Raw genomic sequence first — 21,025 nt, forward strand, 5'->3', positions numbered from 1 at the left:
GCTACCCAAGAGCCGCTTTGTGTAATTTGGTAAGAGATCTACGATATAAGGATGTAAACTTGCCCGGTGTATAACACCAAAAGTAGTGAATAGTCTACTAACCCTGCGAGCTACGCTAAACAAAATCGCCAACTGGTACATACTTGGATTATTATTAAATATTTTTAGTGAATATATTGTGTTTTTATATTTGTCTTTTTAACTTTTTAATTTTTAACTGTCAGGATACGATTATATAGTATATATGGTGATGGGCACCCTGTTAAGCAGAGATTTTCAATAGGGCCAGAGGCCCTATACTGTAAAATTCAAAGTTATGTAAAAACAGAGTAGGTAAATTTTAATACGTTGCAATCTATTATTATTATTTTTATCATCGAACATCCATTGATTTGTAACTATCATAATAAAGACTAATCTAATGAGATCTCATTTATTAATAATAATCATCGTGAAAGGGAAAAATAGGGAAAAATAGGAAAATAGGCAAATTTTCATATGTGGATGGTATCATTCCATAACGCACACATACTCATCAACTGACAGTTAGCCCTGCTTCATTTGACTTTTCGGAGCATACCACAAGGTAAGAACCTTGGATGAATAAATACTCAGGATGGTATGCTCCGAAAAGTCAAATGAAGCAGGGGAACTGTCAGTTGATGAGTATGTGTGCGTTATGGAATGATACCATTCACATATGAAAATTTGCCTATTTTCCTATTTTTCCCTATTTTTCCCTTTCACGATGATTATTTAAAATGAGATCTCATTAGATTAGTCTTTATTATGATAGTTACAAATCGATGGATGTTCGATGCTAGAAAATAATAATTTATCGATTGCAACGTATTAAAATTTACCTACTCTGTTTTTACATAATTTTGATTAATTACAGTATAGGGCCTCTGGCCTTATTGAAAATCTCTGCTTAACAGGGTGCCCATCACCATGTTTACTATATAATCGTATCCTGACAGTTAAAAATAAAAAAGTTAAAAAGTCAAATATAAAAACGCAATATATTCACTAAAAATATTTAATAATAATCCAAGTATGTACCAGTTAGCGATTTTATTTAGCGTATCTCGCAGGGTTGGTAGACTATTCACTACTTTTGGTGTTATACACCGGGCAAGTTTACATCCCTATATCGTAGATCTCTTACCAAATTACACAAAGCGGCTCTTGGGTAGCGGTTTTTTTTTTTCTCTAAGCCAAATTCAAAGTTATTTATTCAAAATGGGTTCATATTTTATTTGTCTTGTGTTTTCTGACATTTATGACCTTAAAAAATACCTAAATAAAGATAAATATTCTAGCTATCCGTATAGCGTCCCATCTTTGACCACATCACGCGTGACGAGTCCTCCGTTCGTCGCTAAGGTTGTTTTGGTGGGTGCCTACTACCTATCATGGACTAACTATAACTAAATAATATTATTAATGTAGTAAGATTTTGATAACCTATTTATTTATTTCTTTATTGCACACACAAACATATACATTTACAAAAACATAGAAGACAACATGGTAAGTACATTGGTGTACGTACACCAATTACGTAGGTACCTAGGTACTTCATGATAAATTTGGCATGCAGCTATTATGACGGAGACTGGTATATTAAATGTACTACAATTTAGTAATAAGTTTTGTTGTAGTTAAATTTCAATATCAATTTAAAATCTTTTAATTAACAAAACAGCCTTTTTCGCTTAGTTATATTATGATTGTCATCAAAAATAAAATATAAATTTGTCTAAATATAATGAAAAAAAATTGCTCATTTTTAGGCAAAATTACCCCATTTATTTTCTGACAACCCTAGACTTCAATTTGAAGTTGTGTAATTTGCACAGCACGATTACGATACGATTTAAAATTAAATTATTTCATTGAACTGTCAAACAAAAAAATATAATCACTACGTTGTGTCAAATGCGTATCGGAAGGTGTTAAGTGACCAGTTTCGTAGAATTTATGTTGAGTTTGTGTGCGTGACGTGTAATTACAGAGATTTGGTCGATAGTGGGTCGATAGTTGTGCTTCCTTCGTTTGTACGGCGGGGTCACCGGTTGGGTTTAAATTGATTTTTTGTTGCAAACACTAATTTTCTGTTGAGCAGAAGTTATAAGTTTAGTTACAATTTGGTATATACTTAGTAGAATTAGACGTGAATAATGATACTCAATTTAAAAAAAAAAAGTGCGTGTAACTTTTACGCGCGGTTGAAGTAAAATTAAATCCATTTTTTCCAAATGAGTGCATTCGGCAAAAGGTTTGATCATATAAGTAGTAAAAAATACTTAGATCTTTTAAGTTCATGAGTCTACCTAGTTACGTGGTACTTCATATTTAAAAAAAAACCTCGGTAAAAGATAGCAGTCTCAAAACAGCTGTTGTATTTGGCAGACATTAAAATGCCTGCGGTGAAAAGTAATTCATTAAACTCTCACATTACTTCGGTCCGAAATGAAATCCAAGTAGTTACCTCTCAAATCGAGCTCAAAGGAATTTTATTTCAAAATACAGTTCGTAAAAATGCAATACTTAGGATGAATTAAAATGTGGAATTAAATTAACGAATTTGAAAATAACTATAATATCTCGAATCACGTTTGAAGATTTTGGTTTTGATGAAGATTGATTTCAAAAAATGATTAAATCCGTACCTAGTTACGACATATTTTATACTCTTATGCAAAATGTTGTCATTGTTTTTGTAGTTATGAATTAAGTTTATTAATTTATTTCACATTCATGCACTCATATTAAAGTTACTTTGCAATTCAAGTAGGTACTAACTAGGTACATACCTACATTTATTTCGGGAAATTAACCCCTAAATTAATTGAATTCGACTTTACTACATGCCTATTAATAACTAATTATCTAATATTATTGTATAATTTTGTCTCTTATAACGATAAACTACTGTGATAGCTGCTTTTAAATTAATGTTTTTCAATCATTTCGCATTATACAATATCAATAGTTAAGTAGGTATCTGTTGTACCTATTTCAATTGTCACATAACAATGTGGATTGAAAAAAGAAAAACTATTATAAATAAATGTAACAATAGGTATGTATACCTATTGTTCACTGAGACGGCTTGTGGTATAGATCGTGTCAACGTATAGTTCCTATGGCGTTATGTTGGCTCCCCTGTCTGCCCAAGTCATTGGCACCATATTTGCATAAGAAGACGCAGATTTTGTTTATTTTCATTTGATTTTCATGAATGAATGAAATGAAAATCAAATGAAAATAAACAAAATCTGCGTCTTCTCATGCCAATATGGTGCCAATGACCACCCAATGACTTAGACCGACAGGGGAGCCAACATAACGCCATAGGAACTATTCGTTGAAACGATCTATAGGGCGCTGGTTGCGGGAGGGTGACAGTTGACGTAAAAATCCAGGAAACCAATATCGCTGTCACCCTCTCGCAACCCGCACCCTACTCCACGAACTGTTTAAGTTAAGCGGTACCTAGACCTATAAATATACAGTTAATTTGAAGATAAAGAGAAATATGATGAAGTTAATAGATCATATACCTAGTGCTATTCTGATTCTCTTTGACAAAATATTTGACGTCTTTAACATTCAAACACAAAATGCCATTAATTGCATTAACAAGTCAGTTTCATTTTGAATTCTAAGAGAACCAGTTCCCAGATTTTTTCAAAAAAATATATGTACATACAATAAATTACTTACAAATAGATCACATCCAAAAACAAAATATAGTTCCAAATTCAAAAATAAAATATAACGGTCAGTCAACAACGTCCATCTTGAATGTGTTCGGATTGTGGCCAATCGGCTTCATGGAGAGACGGATTCCGGTTCCGGTGGAGTATTTTGCATTTAGAATCTCATCGTCACTACTACTCGAGTCTTCGTAGTGAACGGCCGTACGTGGTTGACTTGGCTCTGAATCGGACTGTAAAAATAGAAAGAGAATAAAATTATTTAATATTACATAATAAAAGAAAACTTGCCTCTTGTATATTATTAAGGAAAATGTAATTATTAAAAAAGATTTGTGTTAATTTCTGAAATATTATGACGGTGGCCAAAATGTGGCAATATTAAATTGAATTTTAGTAACGCGAACGGTATTTTTTTTAGTTAGAACTTAGAAAGCATGGTTCGCAATAGCGTTTAGCATTTTTTTTTTAAATGCAATATGAATATTTTAGGATGATGAAGGATAAGTAGCAATTTCTTACAACCAACATAAACGAGCCAGCTAGCAAAACACTATAATATAAACAACAAATAGAAAACTGATTTACAAAATTATATTCCTTAAAACTAAACGTAGCAAAAAATTATTTAATTTAAAATAAAATTGCTGGTACAAAATGAAAATCTTCACTCCTTCACCTAAAATAAATAAATAATAATTAGTATCTATTATTAGGATAAGCTGCAAATTCTTATGAGACAAAAATAAAATAAAAGGTGAATTTTATGTATATGATTTGTTTAAAACCGTACACCCACATATTAAATATCAAACTTATAAGTAAGTGGCAGATGATACCAAACCTGTGGTACACAAAACTAAATAAACTAAACTTTACAGAACTAAACTCAGTGTCAGCCCGTCTCTACTAGAAGATTATATTTGCCAACATAATATTAGTTACCGAAAAATATCACCGAACTAATTTGCGAAATGTTAAAAAATGTTTCTATTTTTTCGAGTATAATACCTTTTCACACATTTGCATTATTTTTATAAAATCTTGCTTTGTATTTTTAATTTAAATACAAAAATGCATAAATAAAAAATCTGTCAGAAAATATCCAGCACCATTTCGGAATGTTTTTTACAGAGAAACCCCCCATAAAACTCAACAGTTATTTATTAAAAGATTTGAACTATTTTTAGTAGGGTTCTGTGTACAACAGGGTTGGCACCAATAAATTAAATGGACACAAACATTTATTTTTTCGGTCTCCGCACGATGCTGGTGGGAAGCCGGGTCGGTCTCTCGTCACTGCTGTCCACACCCTACGTGCATAGAGTGAAAATATTTACACATTTGTTTACAGCTTAACACAACCATTATTATTATACAGCGTGTAACCAGAATGCTAGCAAAAACGAAGACAGGTGATAGTACTGATGATTACTGATAACAGTAATCATCACTGATATCAGTGATAAGATACTATAAAAAAAAACGACGGAATGAAAAAAAATCCCGTATTTTTTAAAAGTTCACAATATCAAATAAAACATCTGACTGACGCTAGAGGTCAACGATCGTTTCATAAATAGGTCACTCGAATTCAATGTTGCGTCGTATGCAGGCATTGACCCGAGTTTTACACGCTAAACAATGCGGGTTTGAAAAATACTAAATTCTTCACTAAATTACAAGATAAGGCAAATGGTTATTGGCATAGGAGTGTGTTAAGGTAGTATAATAATAACGCTAAGTTTTTGATAGCGTTCGGGTTACAAGCTGTATTTAATATACATAACTAATTAGAGCTGCTACCCTTCAAAAAAGTTAAATAAAAAACTTTTTCAAACTCTGCGAGTGTTCTAGTGTAATTTTTCAATTACCTAGCAAATGACAGATTTGGGCAAAGTTAATAATATTTTATCGGTACCTACAAGGTGACAACCCTAAAAAACACAAAAAAAAACAACATAAAGGAAGCTCACGTCTTAGTTATATTAGAACAAATCAGTAGTTAATAAAATATCTATTCTGCAAAAAAAATCCATTGAAAATATTGATAGTTTTGTGATTTCTATCATCTCCGATGACATACTTAGTCTATTTAAACTTCAATTCAACCTGAAATATATGCGCACCTAATCTAATGACTCCAATTATCCTATTAGAGCCATGTTAGTCATTTAGGTCATCTGTAATTAAGTGAAGAATTTCTGGATCACACAATGATCACACATATCTACTTAGATTCGTAATGTAGTGAATAAAACTATCCTGTTTTCTTCCAGACCATCTTTGTTGTACAAAATTATATGCTTTTGTATGTGATTTTCGTAATTTCTAGGTAAGTAGGTATTAAGTCAGTGCCTAATACCTATTTGCATAGGTAGCTTTCTACACAATTAATATTAAAAACAAGATCTCAAAGATACGTCCTTCTGATTAATATAATAAAAACACGCATTGTTTTCGATTCCTGATGTTATATTAGGTACCTATCTGGGGCATCGGAGCCATTTTAAAAATATTCTTTTTTGCTGACTGTAACAATTTTTTTACTTCACATTGATCTCAAAACCTAGTTATTAAAAACTACCTAGTATCATGATGGGAAGGATCAATCAAGGAGGTAAAAACGATTTAGTACTTAGTTTTAATGGTTTAAAATTGACACCATAGTTTGTGTAGTAAAAGTTATAGTTTTCGCCTCATTGATGTCCCTTAAAAATAGGTACCTACTCTGTAGGTATTTCTTAGACCTTAAGGCCGATTCACACCAATTGCGTACACGTGACACGTGCGTAGTGACGCGCGTAAACCCCTAACACACCGGGTTATGCATACGTCCACGCTTTACGGTTTGCCATGTTTCATACAGGTCCATACATTACAACATGGTACGCGCTACGTCTACGCTTACGCAGCCTGTGTGAACGAGCTATGAAACTACGGTAATCTTACGTCAAAGTCTCCGATGGTGAATTTAGCGGCGGCGTCGGGCAGCAGCTGAGCCGGCGGCGCACTCTCCGGCGACAACACCTAGCCCCATACCCAGGGTTAGTCACAGTGGGAAAAGTGGCGTCACGTAAAAAGAGCTCTGGACGACAGTATTATGTCTTTGCGCATAGATATTATATCCCATTTAAATGTAAACCATCGGTTAGGTACTTCATAATCTTTGTGGATGAAATATTGGCATATTGTTCGATCCACCATTTTCATTTTTAGGGTTCCGTACCTCAAAAGGAAAAACGGAACCCTTATAGGATCACTTTGTCTGTCTGTCTGTTTATGAACAAATAATAATTAATTAATCAGCATTTTAAAAGTAAGATATATATCAAGTGGGGTATCATATGAAAGGGCTTTACCTGTAGGTACATCCTAAAACAATTTTTATTTATTTTTATGTATGCTTTTAATTTCGTGCAAAATGTTGGAAAGAATACCCAAGTACAGAACCCTCAGTGCGCGGATCTGACTCGCACTTGGCCGGTTTTTCTTTTTCAAAATCGCGTCGCACATTAAAAATTAGTATAGTTACTTACATATATATTTTTTGGCTTGGGGAATAAAGACCCTAACCCTGCTGCCCAGTGGTGGAATTAGAAAGGTGGAATTATAATAGAGAATATTAGAGACATGTGTGAAGGCAGGAAAAATAGTGCCTCTTTCATTTAAATTAAGCTTCGAATAACGGTACATTCAATTTTATGACAGTGTAGATAACTGGACACTATCGAGACAATTAGACGCAAAGACCGCAAAATGACTCGATATTGTTATGTATTTTTTCTACAGGTTCAAACTTTAAAAAATATTTGCGATGAGACCAACTAGTGTCTCTTATGATAGGTAATAATTATGTAACAGCTCTACCACCTGTCTGGAAAGCAGGAAAACCTGGTCAGTTACTGCTCTTTAAGTAAATAATATGTTCCTTGGTTATCTAGGTGCTCCGTCAAGTGGATCGATAAATCTCCCACTGCGCAAGTTTAAGATCTGAGCTCTTTTTGCTTGACGCTAATTGTGCACCCAACACAATAATATAATCATGTCTAATGTAGTCGTGTGATAACTACGTGATAATTCGGATCAAAATTAAAATATTTTCATTTCGGAGTAACTGAATAAATAGACAAGGTCCGGAAAACATATTCCACTAAGAAGAGCTGGCAAGAAACCCACCAGTTTTTTTTTTCAGAAAAAACATACCAAATAGTAACTTAACATTTATTATATCATAAGTACCTATCTTGTGGATTGCTGATTGCAAAGCCAACTTCCATGCAACTTTGTCATTGAAAAAATCATTGCTATATTTTTTCCTCTAAACTGGCATTTCACTTGTTATCAATCAAAATCATTAGTCAATCGAAAAGGTGAAAATTTTCGGCGACCACCTTTTTTTCAATTAAAACCGGCAACTTTAGATTTTTCATTAAATGTGAAAATATTTCTGAGTGAAGTCAAGATTAATAAATTAGATAAGTATTTAATTTTTCAATTATCATCCTGAAGAATCAAAATCGTGTTTATTTAAAATACATTTTCGCAAATACTGTTTCTTGTACACTAAAATACAAAAAAGTTGGTTAATTGCTTTTTGAAGTCCATAAATCCGGTTCGGGTGACCAAAATATCACGTAGCTACCACTCAAATAATAATAACACACTGTAAAAACAAGAAACATCAAACATATTTACAACAATTAATAGCAGAAAATAGGTATGTGTTAGTTTTTAAAAGAGCGATAGGTTTTTCTACATATAACAATAGATATACATTTAAAGTTAGCATATTTAAATTATTTGGGTAGGTAGGTAGGTATGTTATGATGGCAATGGAACTGATTTTGATAATTTTGACGAACTAATTTTGATTAACTAAAACTAGATTTAGTTTAATAATTAATTAAACAATAATGTTTTGAAAATTTCTATAAGACAAAATCAGCACCATTGGATAGAGTAATTGAAAGTTGTATGAAATTGAAATAAATTACACTGAATCATTTATTAATGCCTTAAAAATAATTAAATCACTTACAAACTTCCTGGTCATGCTCCTAAAGTTTTTACGGTCAAGATTTCGATCTACTTTTAAATTCAATAGTACAAAAACCTGACGCCCAGGATCCTAGCACTTCCCTTTTCAAAAAAAAAACTCAATGATCCCTGCTATACTTACATCCTGACATGATCTCCGGTACTATCCTAAAAACTTTACGATCAAGAATATTTTTATTTTGTTAGTAATTTCGATCTATTTTTAAATTCAATAACACATTGGCTCAGAATCTAACATCCCCCTCCCAAAAAAGCTTAATAGCCCCTGTTATACTCACATCCTGGTCACTCATCATCTCCTTAGTGGACACTGTGGTCTCAATCCTCCTGATAGAGCCCTGGTGGATGTCCACATCCAGCGCGAGGCACTGGAACCGCCTCAGCAGCAGCACTACCGGAATGGGGAGTATTCCCGCGAGGATCATTGCCACTGCGATACCGAGCACCCAATCTGGGTAGGGTGTCTTTTCGACACGACCCTAGACAGCAAAGATTTCAAGTTCAAAATGTCTGTCTAAATGAGACACTAACTAGTCAGATATAATAATGGCGTCGATTCTGAAATTTAAGGTATTTGCATCTTTTTCTCTCTAATAATTGCTTAAAAAAGGACGGAAAATGAACTTTTAAATGAAATAATCAAAATGGTGCTTTTTCGCATAAAAACACTATGCAGACTGTCACGAAGTTTAACAGTTTTAAATTAAATTAAGTTTAGTGTACTTTTCTTATTACAATGGTAAGAAATGATGGTCAATTCGTTGTAAAGAGTTACCTCTGGAGCATTTCAAGTGCTCTAGGAGGGCGGTAAAGAAGAATGAAGACGAGAAATAACAGCAAAATACAAGACGCGTTTAAGAATACCACGTAACGCCAAGTAACTTGCCAGTGCCAATTATCAACCCTAAAAAAGGCCAGCCAGCTGCCGTGTTGTAGATATCATTGCAAAACAAAGTATTGATGATCAAAGAATACCAAAGACTTACCTCTGCTGCATTCCAAGCGCCATAAGTAGGAGGGTAGAGAATCATGAAGATGAGAGACGATAGTAAGATGCAGGACACAATGAAGGGTCCCACGTAACGCCAGGTGACCTGCCAGTACCAGCCCGGACGGTAGCCCGTCATCTCGTAGATGTCATTTGAGAACCTAAAGTAAATGATAATGGTATTTTTACAGCATAGAAGTAGCTCCAATTTTGTTGTATAGAAGCAAGCATTACTTTGCGAGGTCCATAATATACAAGGAACCATAACTAAAACGCAGCACCACACAAATCCTCCAAAACATGTGTATAGGGTGCATATTGCTTGTTTGGTGGTTGCCTTTTCCTGTATGTTTAGCAGTAAGAGAGGATATTGCACCATACATATATTTGTCTCTTGTAGCCAGAGATATGATATATATTATATACGTTTATATATCATATCTCTGGTTGCAGCGGATTATAGCAAATCAAGCTTTTGGGTTCTTGCAACTTTATTTTTCTACTTTTTAACCCAAGTAAGCAAAATAGACCTTGTGTAGGAGTAGGTAGGTAGGTTCAACCTTTCGAGTTTACGAATTTAAAACAGAAATAAGTCACGTCATATCTGAGATGACAATATCAATAAAATTATATTTCTCTGTGAACAACTTACTTCTCATGTCCATAGATGTAGACAACAGAGACCATTTCAAGTAGAGCCACGACTACAAGGCCGATGGTACCGGCGAAGGAGTCAAACATCTTAAGCCAGTATTCGCCAGCGCCGGTGGTGAAGATGAGACCAACGAAGAAACAGAAAGTACAGACGGCACCTAGGACAAGGTAACAATATCAATTGATTGAAACATAAAACGTAATAAAATGGAGGGAAAATGAGCGTAGGTAAAATGGTTTTCAAAAATAAATCTACAGATTTCTCTCAAAATATCAAGGAATCCCCGTAGATACGGTGAAATGAACGGAATTACAACTAAACTGCTCTTTAAACTGATAAAAGAACTAATAAGTGACTAGCTGAATTCGTAAATTTTTTTTTTACGTGATGATTTGATAATGGCTTATGATCAACCATCAAAAACCATTCTTAATCTTTTTTTCTTCAACCATTACCAAGTATAATACCAAAAGTGTATCAAGGTAATCTCACCAGTAATAACAGGCTTGCTGAATCTCTTAAAGAAGTCAATGTCGAAGATGGTGCACAACATTCCTTCCATGATGCCGATCTGGCTGCCGAGACCCAAGGATAACAGCATGAGGAAGAAGATGATTGACCAGAACGGAGCGGGGGTTAACTTGAGGATCGCTTGGGTGAAGACGATGAAGGCAAGGCCAGTGCCTTCTGCAGCCTGGGGGAAAAATGTAAACAGTTGAACGCCATTGTTATAACATTCTTTAGAGCTATAGGTGTATCGTTTCACTGGAGACGGCTCGTGAAGCATTCTGAGCAGTTAACATTAGCATCAGTGACGCGACCTTGAAGTTTTGCCTATCTCAAAATTGAGACGGTTCCATAAATTACAACGTCATGGTACGCGCTACGTCTACGCTTACGTGCTGCATACGCATTTGGTGTGTCCCAGCTTTTAGGGTGTGTGTTGCGGGAGGGTGATAGTTGACGTAAAAATCGAGGAATTCAATGTTACTGTTACCGACACGCAACCTGCACCCTACCCTATGAACCTTCAAGCCGTCTCAGTCAAGTGGTACACCTTTAACTCGGCAGTACACCAATAACTTGTAAGGTAAACTGAATTGTTAATAAATCTCAAAGTGCATCAATTCTGAAAAGGATTTCGGCAGGAAAAATATTAAAAGCCTTTTGACATTTTAATGTACTTTTGTCGCTTGAATTGTTTAGATGAAGTCGAATAGTCGATAGTAAAAATTGAAAGAACTACCTAGGTGCTAATATTATTTTTGCCCGAGACCATAACTCTCTGATTCTGGGAACTCTTTGATTTTTCGGGATAAAAAGTAGCCTCCCCGTCCGTCCGCAAAAAATGTCCATCCCCGGGATATAAGCTAGCCCTGTACCAAATTTCGTCAGAATCGGTTAAACTGTTGGGCCGTGAAAAGGTAGCAGACAGACAGACAGACAGACAAACAGACACACTTTCGCATTTATAATATTAGTATGGATGATATCTTGATAATAACCTCTTCCAAGTTCTTGCTCATGGAGCATCCAGTGAGGTTGAGTCTCGCAACATCCGAGCTGTTCAGGGTTGCGAAGTGCTCTTCATAGTACTCCTGAGTTGAGTTCCACTCGAATCCGCTTATATTATTATGCGCTAGAATCTTTATTTCCCTGAAATAAATTAAAATTGTGAAAAAGTTTACAAAAAACTGGTGTGATTAAAAATGATAGGAACAGTTTGCTATGGTGATAGTCTCAGGTGATGTCTCAGTCTAAGGTGATGTTTACTGATAAGCTACTCAAAAAATTAAAAGTTCCCAATGCAAATAAAACATCTGACTGACATCAGCTAGAGGTCATAGAACGCTGCGTTGATAGGTGCACAGTCTATAACGCGTCGAGGACTGGGTACTCGAAGAACCGATCGACATTGGGTTCCTACTATACTGGAATGGTGACCTCAGAAAGCGCAACGATGGCAGATCCCCCACAAGCGGACAGAATTCCAGACATCTGTTGCTTGACGAGGTATTAATAGGGCAGATAGAATAGAATAGAATAGAATAGATTTTTATTCAAATAAACTTTTACAAGTGCTTTTGAATCGTCAAATAATTTACCACTGGTTCGGAATGCCGTTCCTACCGAGAAGAACCAGCAAGAAACTCGGCGGTTGCTCTTTTCAATTGTTCAATTTACAATAATATTCTATACTATACAAGCAATTGCAGACCCGCGCATTGCTGGAGCGAGTCAAATCCATGCTTTTTTATCATTTACATAATCTTCGATTGTGTAATATGCTTTTGCCAGGAGCATACTTTTAATGGATTTTTTAAACTTTGGTAAAGAACTTTGGTAGATGAACAATTTTATGATAAGTAGGTATATACCTAAGTCCTACCTACACTTTACATAACGGATTCAAGCGATGCAGTCGAGCATGAAGTCACTCATTGTGACGTGACAGGAGCTGACAGGCAAGGTTAAGGTGCGCCAAAAAACGTGGGCACCCGCGTTATTTAATTGTATAAGTGACGAAACCAATTCGGATTTTTAAGGGTCAAAATTACTTCTTACTTGCTTCTCCATACATACGTATTAGTAGGCCTATTATTCTATTCTTTGTTATTCTAGACCTATAACTCATATCAACTTATTTCTCCAATATTTACTTGATTAAGTAGAAGATGTCTGCCCACTTAATGGGGAATCTCCCAACGCTGCGCTTTCCGGTCTGAGGTCATCATCGCAACACCTTGGGACCGCAACGTCTACGGGTTATTCGAACTATGTGCCCTGCCCATTACCACTTCAGCCAACCTGCTGAGCTGTCGGTTACTCTGGTTCTCTTACAGATCTCCTCATTTTTAATTTGATCACGTAATTAACTCCAAGCATAGCTCTCCCCATCGCCCTCTGAGTGACTCTGAGCTTTCTCATGAGGCATTCTACGATTCATACTTTTTCAAACTATGTACAGTACAACCAAATTAATAATGCGCATAGAAATCTTCGTCACTGTTCGGCAACGGTTGTATGATACACATGATATTGACTCCTATCTGTTTATAACAAGGTGCAAAATGCAAGTGCATTGTTTAGGGCTCTTACGATTCAATGATTCGGAATACGACAATTAGCGAAGATCTGCATGCGCATTATTAATTTGGTTGTACCTACTGTACTTAACAATTGCGCGAATTGTGCCTACGGAGCCGCGGTGTATTGTAGGCGCGACCGTTACAAATAAGGAAGATCGTTGTATCTTGAAACTTGTACATTTACAATACATTATAGTCTTCTGAGATTACAACTTCGTTAGCGTGATTCAGTCTTCATAGTGTTTGATTGAAGCTACACATTATCTTTGAGAACATGGAGCATTCTCAGGCATGTATGTTCCCTCCATCATAGATTTTATTTCTATTTAAATCACTCAGTAGGTAACATTGTTTCAATTGGCAAATCGAAATAAAGAAACTCGAGATATCAATTAATAAAATCGATATAGCGTTACAGGCAAACGTCCCTGAATCGGATGACATATCAATAGCGCTTCGGTAAACAAGGGCTCTGATTGAACCGTCTCCATTACTATTGATTGATGATGCATTTGTATGATGTTGCATAATGCACGATTGTGGGACAGGAATTATCCACTGCTATTACAATGACGTTCTGTTCTTCTCTTTATTAAAAATCTAAAATATCAAAGACTAGCTGATGCCCGCGGCTTCGTTCGCGTGGATGTAGGTTTTTTATAATTCCCGTGGGAACTCTTTGATTTTTCGGGATAAAAAGTAGCCTATGTGCTAATCCAGGGTATAATCTAGCTCCATTCTAAATTTCAGCCCAATCCGTCCAGCATTTTTTGTCTGTCAAAAGTTTTTGCGTGAAGGAGTAACAAACATACACACACACATACAAACTTTCTCCTTTATAATATTAGTGTGAAGTGTGATTCTTTACATTGAAATAATTACAGTCGATATATTTCCTAGCTAGATTTTGCATAATGTGAGTTTAAACTTAGGTACTTTTTATTTTAGCATAACATCCATAGATAAAAGAATTCTAGGATTTTGTAATGAAAATTATTCAATTTTGACTAGGCATTTATCTGTAACAAGTTTATTCTCGAGACTTTGTCCGTGTGGAATTACGTTCTTGCACCCTTATTGCATCCTTGGGGAATATTTTCTCTTTAAAATCTTGAGGTCCATCGATAGTCACGATGCTGTTTTAGAACGTAGGCTCTAAGCTTTTTGAAAGATCAAAGTTGGTAAATAAGTAGTTACTTACCTAATAAAAAAATTTATTCCATTGTTTTTTATAGGTATTTTGGAAGGTGTGTACTTTAGGTAATCGGATATTCGGAAGCTAGATATGACTCAACGTTATTCGCGAATTCGTTTTTATAAGGTCAAGGCTAATGGATGGTAATTCTTTAGGGCGTTTAGGAGGTGAATGCCTAATTGTCGAGTCTGAAATAATTTAGTAATTAGTGCCTTTATTTGTGTGTATGACCTGGTATCTACACGAACAACATTATTTTAACCTAGATTTTACAAGCTACTAGAAATCTAGAACCAGTTTTAGAGAAATTAGTGAAATTGGTAAACTTTTGTTGCACGTTGCATTATAAGGTGAGGTAAGTGAAAAATAGGAAAGACAAAGCCAAGATAGTAAAAGACGTAAAAGACAAGTTAAATTCAAAGAAGATGACGAGCAATCTAAAGACAAAGAGTAGTAGACAAGTCCAAAATTCAATTATACTTAAATAAAACGTAAAGTCAGCATGGCTCAGAAGACGAAGAGAAAACGGAATGGAGACAAAATCTATAAAGTAGATAATCACAACATGACATATAATTTACCTGCTTATTAAAATATGTAGTAAGGACCACTTACTTGACAATACACTTCTCAACCATAGTGTAAGCTTTGAAGCCAAGGATACTGAAGATGACCACGGAGGCGTATATAGCGGTGAGCGCGTTACACACGGACACCAGCAACACGTCTCTCACGCAGTTGTTGTTGGGCGGGTTGTAGGAGCCGAAAGCGATGAGGGAACCGAAGGCCAGGCCAAAGGAGTAAAAGACCTGAGTGGCTGCGTCGAGCCAAACTGTCGGATCTAGTAGCTTCGCTAGCTGAAAGAGAAATATTGTTGTGTAGGACTGATAGTTATAAAATCTAAACCTACTTAAACTAGGACAGAATCGATTTGCCAGCAATAATAAAACAATGATGCAAGTACTGGCAGTCGAAAATGTCAGCAAATGTACTTGACAATAAATGTTGAAGGTACCAGATTTTTAAGTGAGAATTTATGAAGAGACGGATCCCCACAATACAAATTTACATAACAAAAACTTGAAAAAAAAAATAATACAAGGAAGCTTGACTTTCTAGATAGCTGTATATAATAACAGACAGCTTAAAGTAGCAAACTTTCCGAGTGTTGTTGAAAAATTGAAAAAATTGAGATCTTCTTAAAGCTACGGCCTTTATTAATACGTTCCAGAAATTCTCAACTTTTTGTACCTAAGAAGTTCTTTAAAAGAGGGAATAATAACGAAATTGATATTTAGTTCGATACTTCTATAGCTAGTATAGTACCTACCTTTATACTTAAACTAGATTAAAAAAAAGCAATTTTGAGTATAATATGTATCTAATTTTAAGTAAGTATAAGGACATATCAAAAACCCACAGATTCTAAAATTACCTTAGGTTTATACATATGAATAATTCCATCCGCAGAACCAGGCAATGTTATACCTCGGACAAAGAATATAGTGAGCACCACATATGGAAACAGGGACGTGAAGTATACCACCTAAAATAGAAAAGCATCTTTATTACTAAAATTAGCCAGTGTAACTTACCATTTATAACCACCAATGTAACCTTACTGAACCATTCGATTGTATTCGACATGACAAGGAGTAGGTACCTAAAATGTGTCATTTAAGATCTATTTCGTTATTTATATGATAATTTAATCAGCTAATGTGGCATCATTGTGATAGCTTACGAGAAATTCGACTATATTCAACTTACTCCATTTGTAAAAAGGGGCCTTCAAGGCAGTCATTTCAGCCCTAAATTATTAAATGTGTATAATACTAGTGCAATAGATCCAGAATTATGTGTGCAAAAAACTAACCTTTCCACTACTTTGAATACCCTTCATAACAATAAAGAAGACAATAATCCAAGCCAACAGAAGGTACAGTACAATCCACCAACGTGGGGTGCCGGGTTCTTCAATACTAGGAGACGCGTCCAAAGCCTCCCTGTACCAATAGTACACAGTGGCTGAGGCTTTGGTACATTCAGCTTCGGCTGTGCTGTTGTCTTGGGGACAGTGTGCCCAGGGTAGCTGATCTGCGCTTAACTGTAAACAAAAGAGGAGAATTTAAATTCCATAGTTGGATGAAAATAAAGATTCTAGTGGGATAAGATGTTAGATCTGAGCGAAAGTGGTAAAGATAGTGGAAGAAGTTGAGTAAGAAAACAAATGCACATGGCATGATATGCCTATTCACATTTACCTAAATTCTAGTCTAGGGACCGTAAATGTAGGAAATAAATTTTAAAATACATGTTTTAATAAACTGGGATGTCAAATATATTGATTTAATTTTCAATACCTAAGTATAACTTTGGATCAGCTATTCATGTAATTACATACCCAGATGCTATTGGGGAACACAGGGCAATATTATGTGCTAAACTAACCTATAGTAAAACATATAGAGATGCGATTGAATAAGTAAAAGAAGAAGGCACTGTAGTGTATGCTGTTTTTATTCAAATTCCTCCAACCATAGAAAATTCTAGATTGAACTGTACTATTTATGCAGATGTATAAGCAAAAGTAACTTACCCGAATACTATTGAAGAGGTAAAAGAAGACCCAAGTGATAATCACATTGTAGTACAAAGCGACGAACAGAGTCACGACACAGCTGGCTATGCCGATGCCTCCGAGCCATGGGTGGATGGTGTTCCAGACTCCGAGGGAGCCTAGACGCATCTTCTGACCAATCGCCATCTCGATGAGGAAGAGTGGGATGCCCTCCAGAATTAACATTATGAGGAACGGGATGAGAAATGCACCTGGAAATGAACAATCCTGTTCATATACATCCAAAAGCTAGACCTATAATTATAATAGTATAAAACCTATTTATTTAAACTTTTTTGCGGTTGATTTAGTTCAGACTTAAGACGGAGATAAAAAAAACTACCTAAGGTCTAAGTGCGATCCATAGATTTCAGCCCAAGGCTAAAATCTGCAGAGCGTAGTACTTTGATTTTACTCTGATTTAAGACCATTGATATTGGAAGAGCCACACAGAGTTAAAACACGACAGATTTATGTAGAGATATAAATTATAAATCTGTCTCATTTTACCTCTGCCTAAGCCTTAGCTAAGTCAAAGTACCTTCTACAGATTTGAGCCTAAGTAAAGTCTGAGCAGAGTCAAAGTATAGCTGTTATTAGTTTCACCCTCAATCCAATAAGAAACAAATTGAGTGATTGTATCGTATTCTATGGAAAACCTGAGGCTGTACATGGAGTATTATAGCACATTACAGTGCGGTGCCAATGAAGTCATCGGCATTTCCGCATGTTTTTGGCAAATTATGAGTACCTACTAATTCGCCGAAGAAATGCGGAATGCGGATGACTTGATAGGCACGTGCTGTAATGTAGATATTATTAAGGAACTATGGATAATCGAATAATCACATATTCCGAATCGAATTTTAGAGTACTAAAACCACGTTGCGTGCTGCCCTGGAATATGCGATTATTCGATCATCCATAGTTCTTTAATAATACCTACATTACAGCACGTGCCTATGAAGTCATCCGCATTCCGCATTTCTTCGGCGAATTAGTAGGTAGGTACCTACTAAAAACAAGTTGCGTGCGGCCCCTCCGGAATGTGCGGTTATTCGATTATTTATCCATTATCTACCTTCCTTTAATAGAATTTTTCGGGTAATGGAATTTTTCGCGCACATAACGTTAGGCGAGCCTGCATTAATTTTATGGCTTCAGTAGGTACTTAGTAGAGGTGTCAAATATGGTTAGATTCCTATATCATAATATTAATGTTTGTTACAGAAAAATATTGAATATTTTTTACGTTAAAATATATTAACTATCAAAAAAAAAGCCGCAAGCAGAAACTTGCATGCAAACGATTTTCAACCTTATTGACATATTTCAGAAATCCACATATTAGCACTCTATGAATGATACTGAGCAAGAATATGACAAAATAACAACTTTCTCGTTACCGTCAATAAGGTCGAGAATCGCTTGCACCTGTTTTTCTGTTGCTTTCACCCCTAGCGAACCATTATACAGATTACCACCTTAAAAGCGACGTCTGGGAGGTGTCGGAGGAGGTTCTGTAGAAATATATTATATCACTTTAAAAAAACAAATAATATTTTTTTTTTTTATTTTGTATTTTTATACTTAAATTATTTCTTTTCATTAATTTTTTTATAAGAATCATCAAAAAGAAGTGAGAACTCATCGCCGGCGCACTACTGAGCACGGGTCTCTATTTCAATAACACTCAAGTAATAAAAATAGTATGTACCTAACACCCAAACACAACAAAACAACAAATTACAAATACAAACAAAAACAACACAACAAACAAACAACATATACACAACACATATACAAATACACAACATATACAACATATATACAAATTTCAAAGGCACTTGTAAATCTTTACTTCAATAAGTACCTACAAGCTTCACAAAAATAAATAAAAGATTCTGTATTCCTTGTTAGCACCCTTCAGGTTCAGATACGGAACCCTAAAAAGCATGACAATAAAGAAATCCCGAAAGACGTATAGTATATGGTAATAATTTTACTCTAAATACCTAGGTACCTATCTATATCTACCTACCTATTTATGTAAAATTAAAAACAATTGGAATGATAAAGAAATGTCAAGAAGGTACAAAAAGTAGATAAGTTTACCCAGTTACCTATTTAAAAATCGTTTAAATAACGAGCTTTTATTTTAGCCTTCATCACGGCTAAAACTAATACAAAAATCCAATAACCCAAGCACGCCGGAGCTATAACAGACACTCGGTTCCTATGGCTACCTCCCAGTTCCATCATGAGACCCTGGATATAATCACTATGCCCACCCGGTTCCATCATGAGACCACACAAACACACACATTTCCAAAAAGACCAATACAATTTACGTACTTAACCTATAATAACAAACGCGCGAAATATATGAAGTAACTAACCTAATCTGTGATAAAATCAACTCCGATAACGAAATATGATATTATTTACATTCAGTATTACCCACAACCAAGTTCACAAATAAATAAATCTACTGTCCTGATTGAATAGCAAAATCGAAAGAATCTATTTGATAAGTAAAACTACCGAGGGGCAATATTCCAAACGAATAAAAAACTAACGCGTAGCGATTATCACGCATTTTATCGCGAATGAGTATGATATTCGCAACCATATTGATATCGTGTGACGTAGATCGGTAGACGGTCTATCTTTGGCAAACGCCTCGTGAAATTTAAAAGCAATTTCTAATAGAAAATGAATACATTTTCTATTAGAAATTGCTTTTAAATTTCACGAGGCTTTAAAAATTACTATATTTTGTATTAAATATGGGGTTTATTGAAAATCTAATATCCTGAATATTTTTTTATATTGAATATGTATTATAGATAAATTATTTTTTGACACCACTAGTACTTAGGCTATCCTAATCTACTGATCCGAACTTCATAGTCGCTGATCATTCCTCCCACATTGTGTTGGGCACAATGCGCATAGATACTTTCAGCTTTTATAAAATAACGAAGGTCTGACCCTCATGGGCTCTTAGTACATAAGGAGTAATAAATACCCTCTACTTATAATGTCCCGGCCACATTAACGGCCAACAACGCGATGCTCAACGGCGTTTTCCGTTAAACGTAGATGTAGCCACGATCAACGGACAACAGCATTCACAATGCCGTAAGCCGTTTGGCGTTAGACGATTTTAATCCTAATTCAATTAACATTTATGATTATGAACAACGACGTTAACCGTTCAAATGTGGCCACTCAGTTTAACGCGTTGATTATTATTACTATCGCGATAATTATGGCGTTGTTGGGCATTGACTTAAGTTTAATATAGCCGCAACCGTATGTATGTATGTAGCAGTAGTATGGAGTGAAGTGTACGCTCTTGTTTACTCTCAGTGACGCGGTGATTACTCGTAAGTGACGATTATTCGGTTACTCAACTTGTCACCCGGTCGATGTGTCTCCGCTGCTCAAATTATATAATATTTTATAATTATTATTTAATACTAATTAGTATTACAATAATGAATTATTATGTTTACGTAGCAACTATGTAGATGATGTGCCGCGACTTCGACCGTATAGATTTAGATTTTCAACAATTCCGTGGGTTTTTTTTTCAGGGATAAAAATAGTTGTAGTAAACTGTTCGTCTCCGGGATGTGAGCTATCTCTTTACCAAATTCCATCTCAGCACCTATCATGGATACAGG

At 35.2% G+C, this 21,025-nt stretch overlaps 1 protein-coding gene across 4 annotated transcripts in view; it reads right to left on the reverse strand.

Annotated features, from left to right (window-relative positions):
• Nucleotides 1–3,344: 3,344 nt before the first annotated feature.
• Nucleotides 3,345–21,025, reverse strand: part of LOC123865289 (sodium- and chloride-dependent transporter XTRP3) — a 33,642-nt gene continuing 15,961 nt past the window's right edge. The window contains exons 3-14 of one of the 4 annotated variants that reach the window (XM_045906240.1): nt 17,313–17,545; nt 16,590–16,820; nt 16,149–16,259; nt 15,329–15,570; nt 11,935–12,085; nt 10,922–11,123; nt 10,427–10,586; nt 9,773–9,935; nt 9,065–9,265; nt 6,678–6,755; nt 4,968–5,038; nt 3,821–3,958 (exon numbers count right to left, since the gene is read on the reverse strand). In XM_045906240.1, the coding sequence (XP_045762196.1) occupies nt 4,970–5,038; nt 6,678–6,755; nt 9,065–9,265; nt 9,773–9,935; nt 10,427–10,586; nt 10,922–11,123; nt 11,935–12,085; nt 15,329–15,570; nt 16,149–16,259; nt 16,590–16,820; nt 17,313–17,545 (1,841 nt within the window). In that variant the 3' untranslated portion in view covers nt 3,821–3,958; nt 4,968–4,969. Of the gene's footprint in view, nt 3,959–4,967; nt 5,039–6,677; nt 6,756–9,064; nt 9,266–9,772; nt 9,936–10,426; nt 10,587–10,921; nt 11,124–11,934; nt 12,086–15,328; nt 15,571–16,148; nt 16,260–16,589; nt 16,821–17,312; nt 17,546–21,025 lie in introns of all 4 variants that reach the window. The other 3 variants (XM_045906242.1, XM_045906241.1, XM_045906239.1) reach the window with 3 other exon arrangements.

This window comes from Maniola jurtina, chromosome 5, assembly GCF_905333055.1.
Source record: "Maniola jurtina chromosome 5, ilManJurt1.1, whole genome shotgun sequence".
NCBI classification, from domain to species: Eukaryota; Metazoa; Arthropoda; class Insecta; order Lepidoptera; family Nymphalidae; genus Maniola; species Maniola jurtina.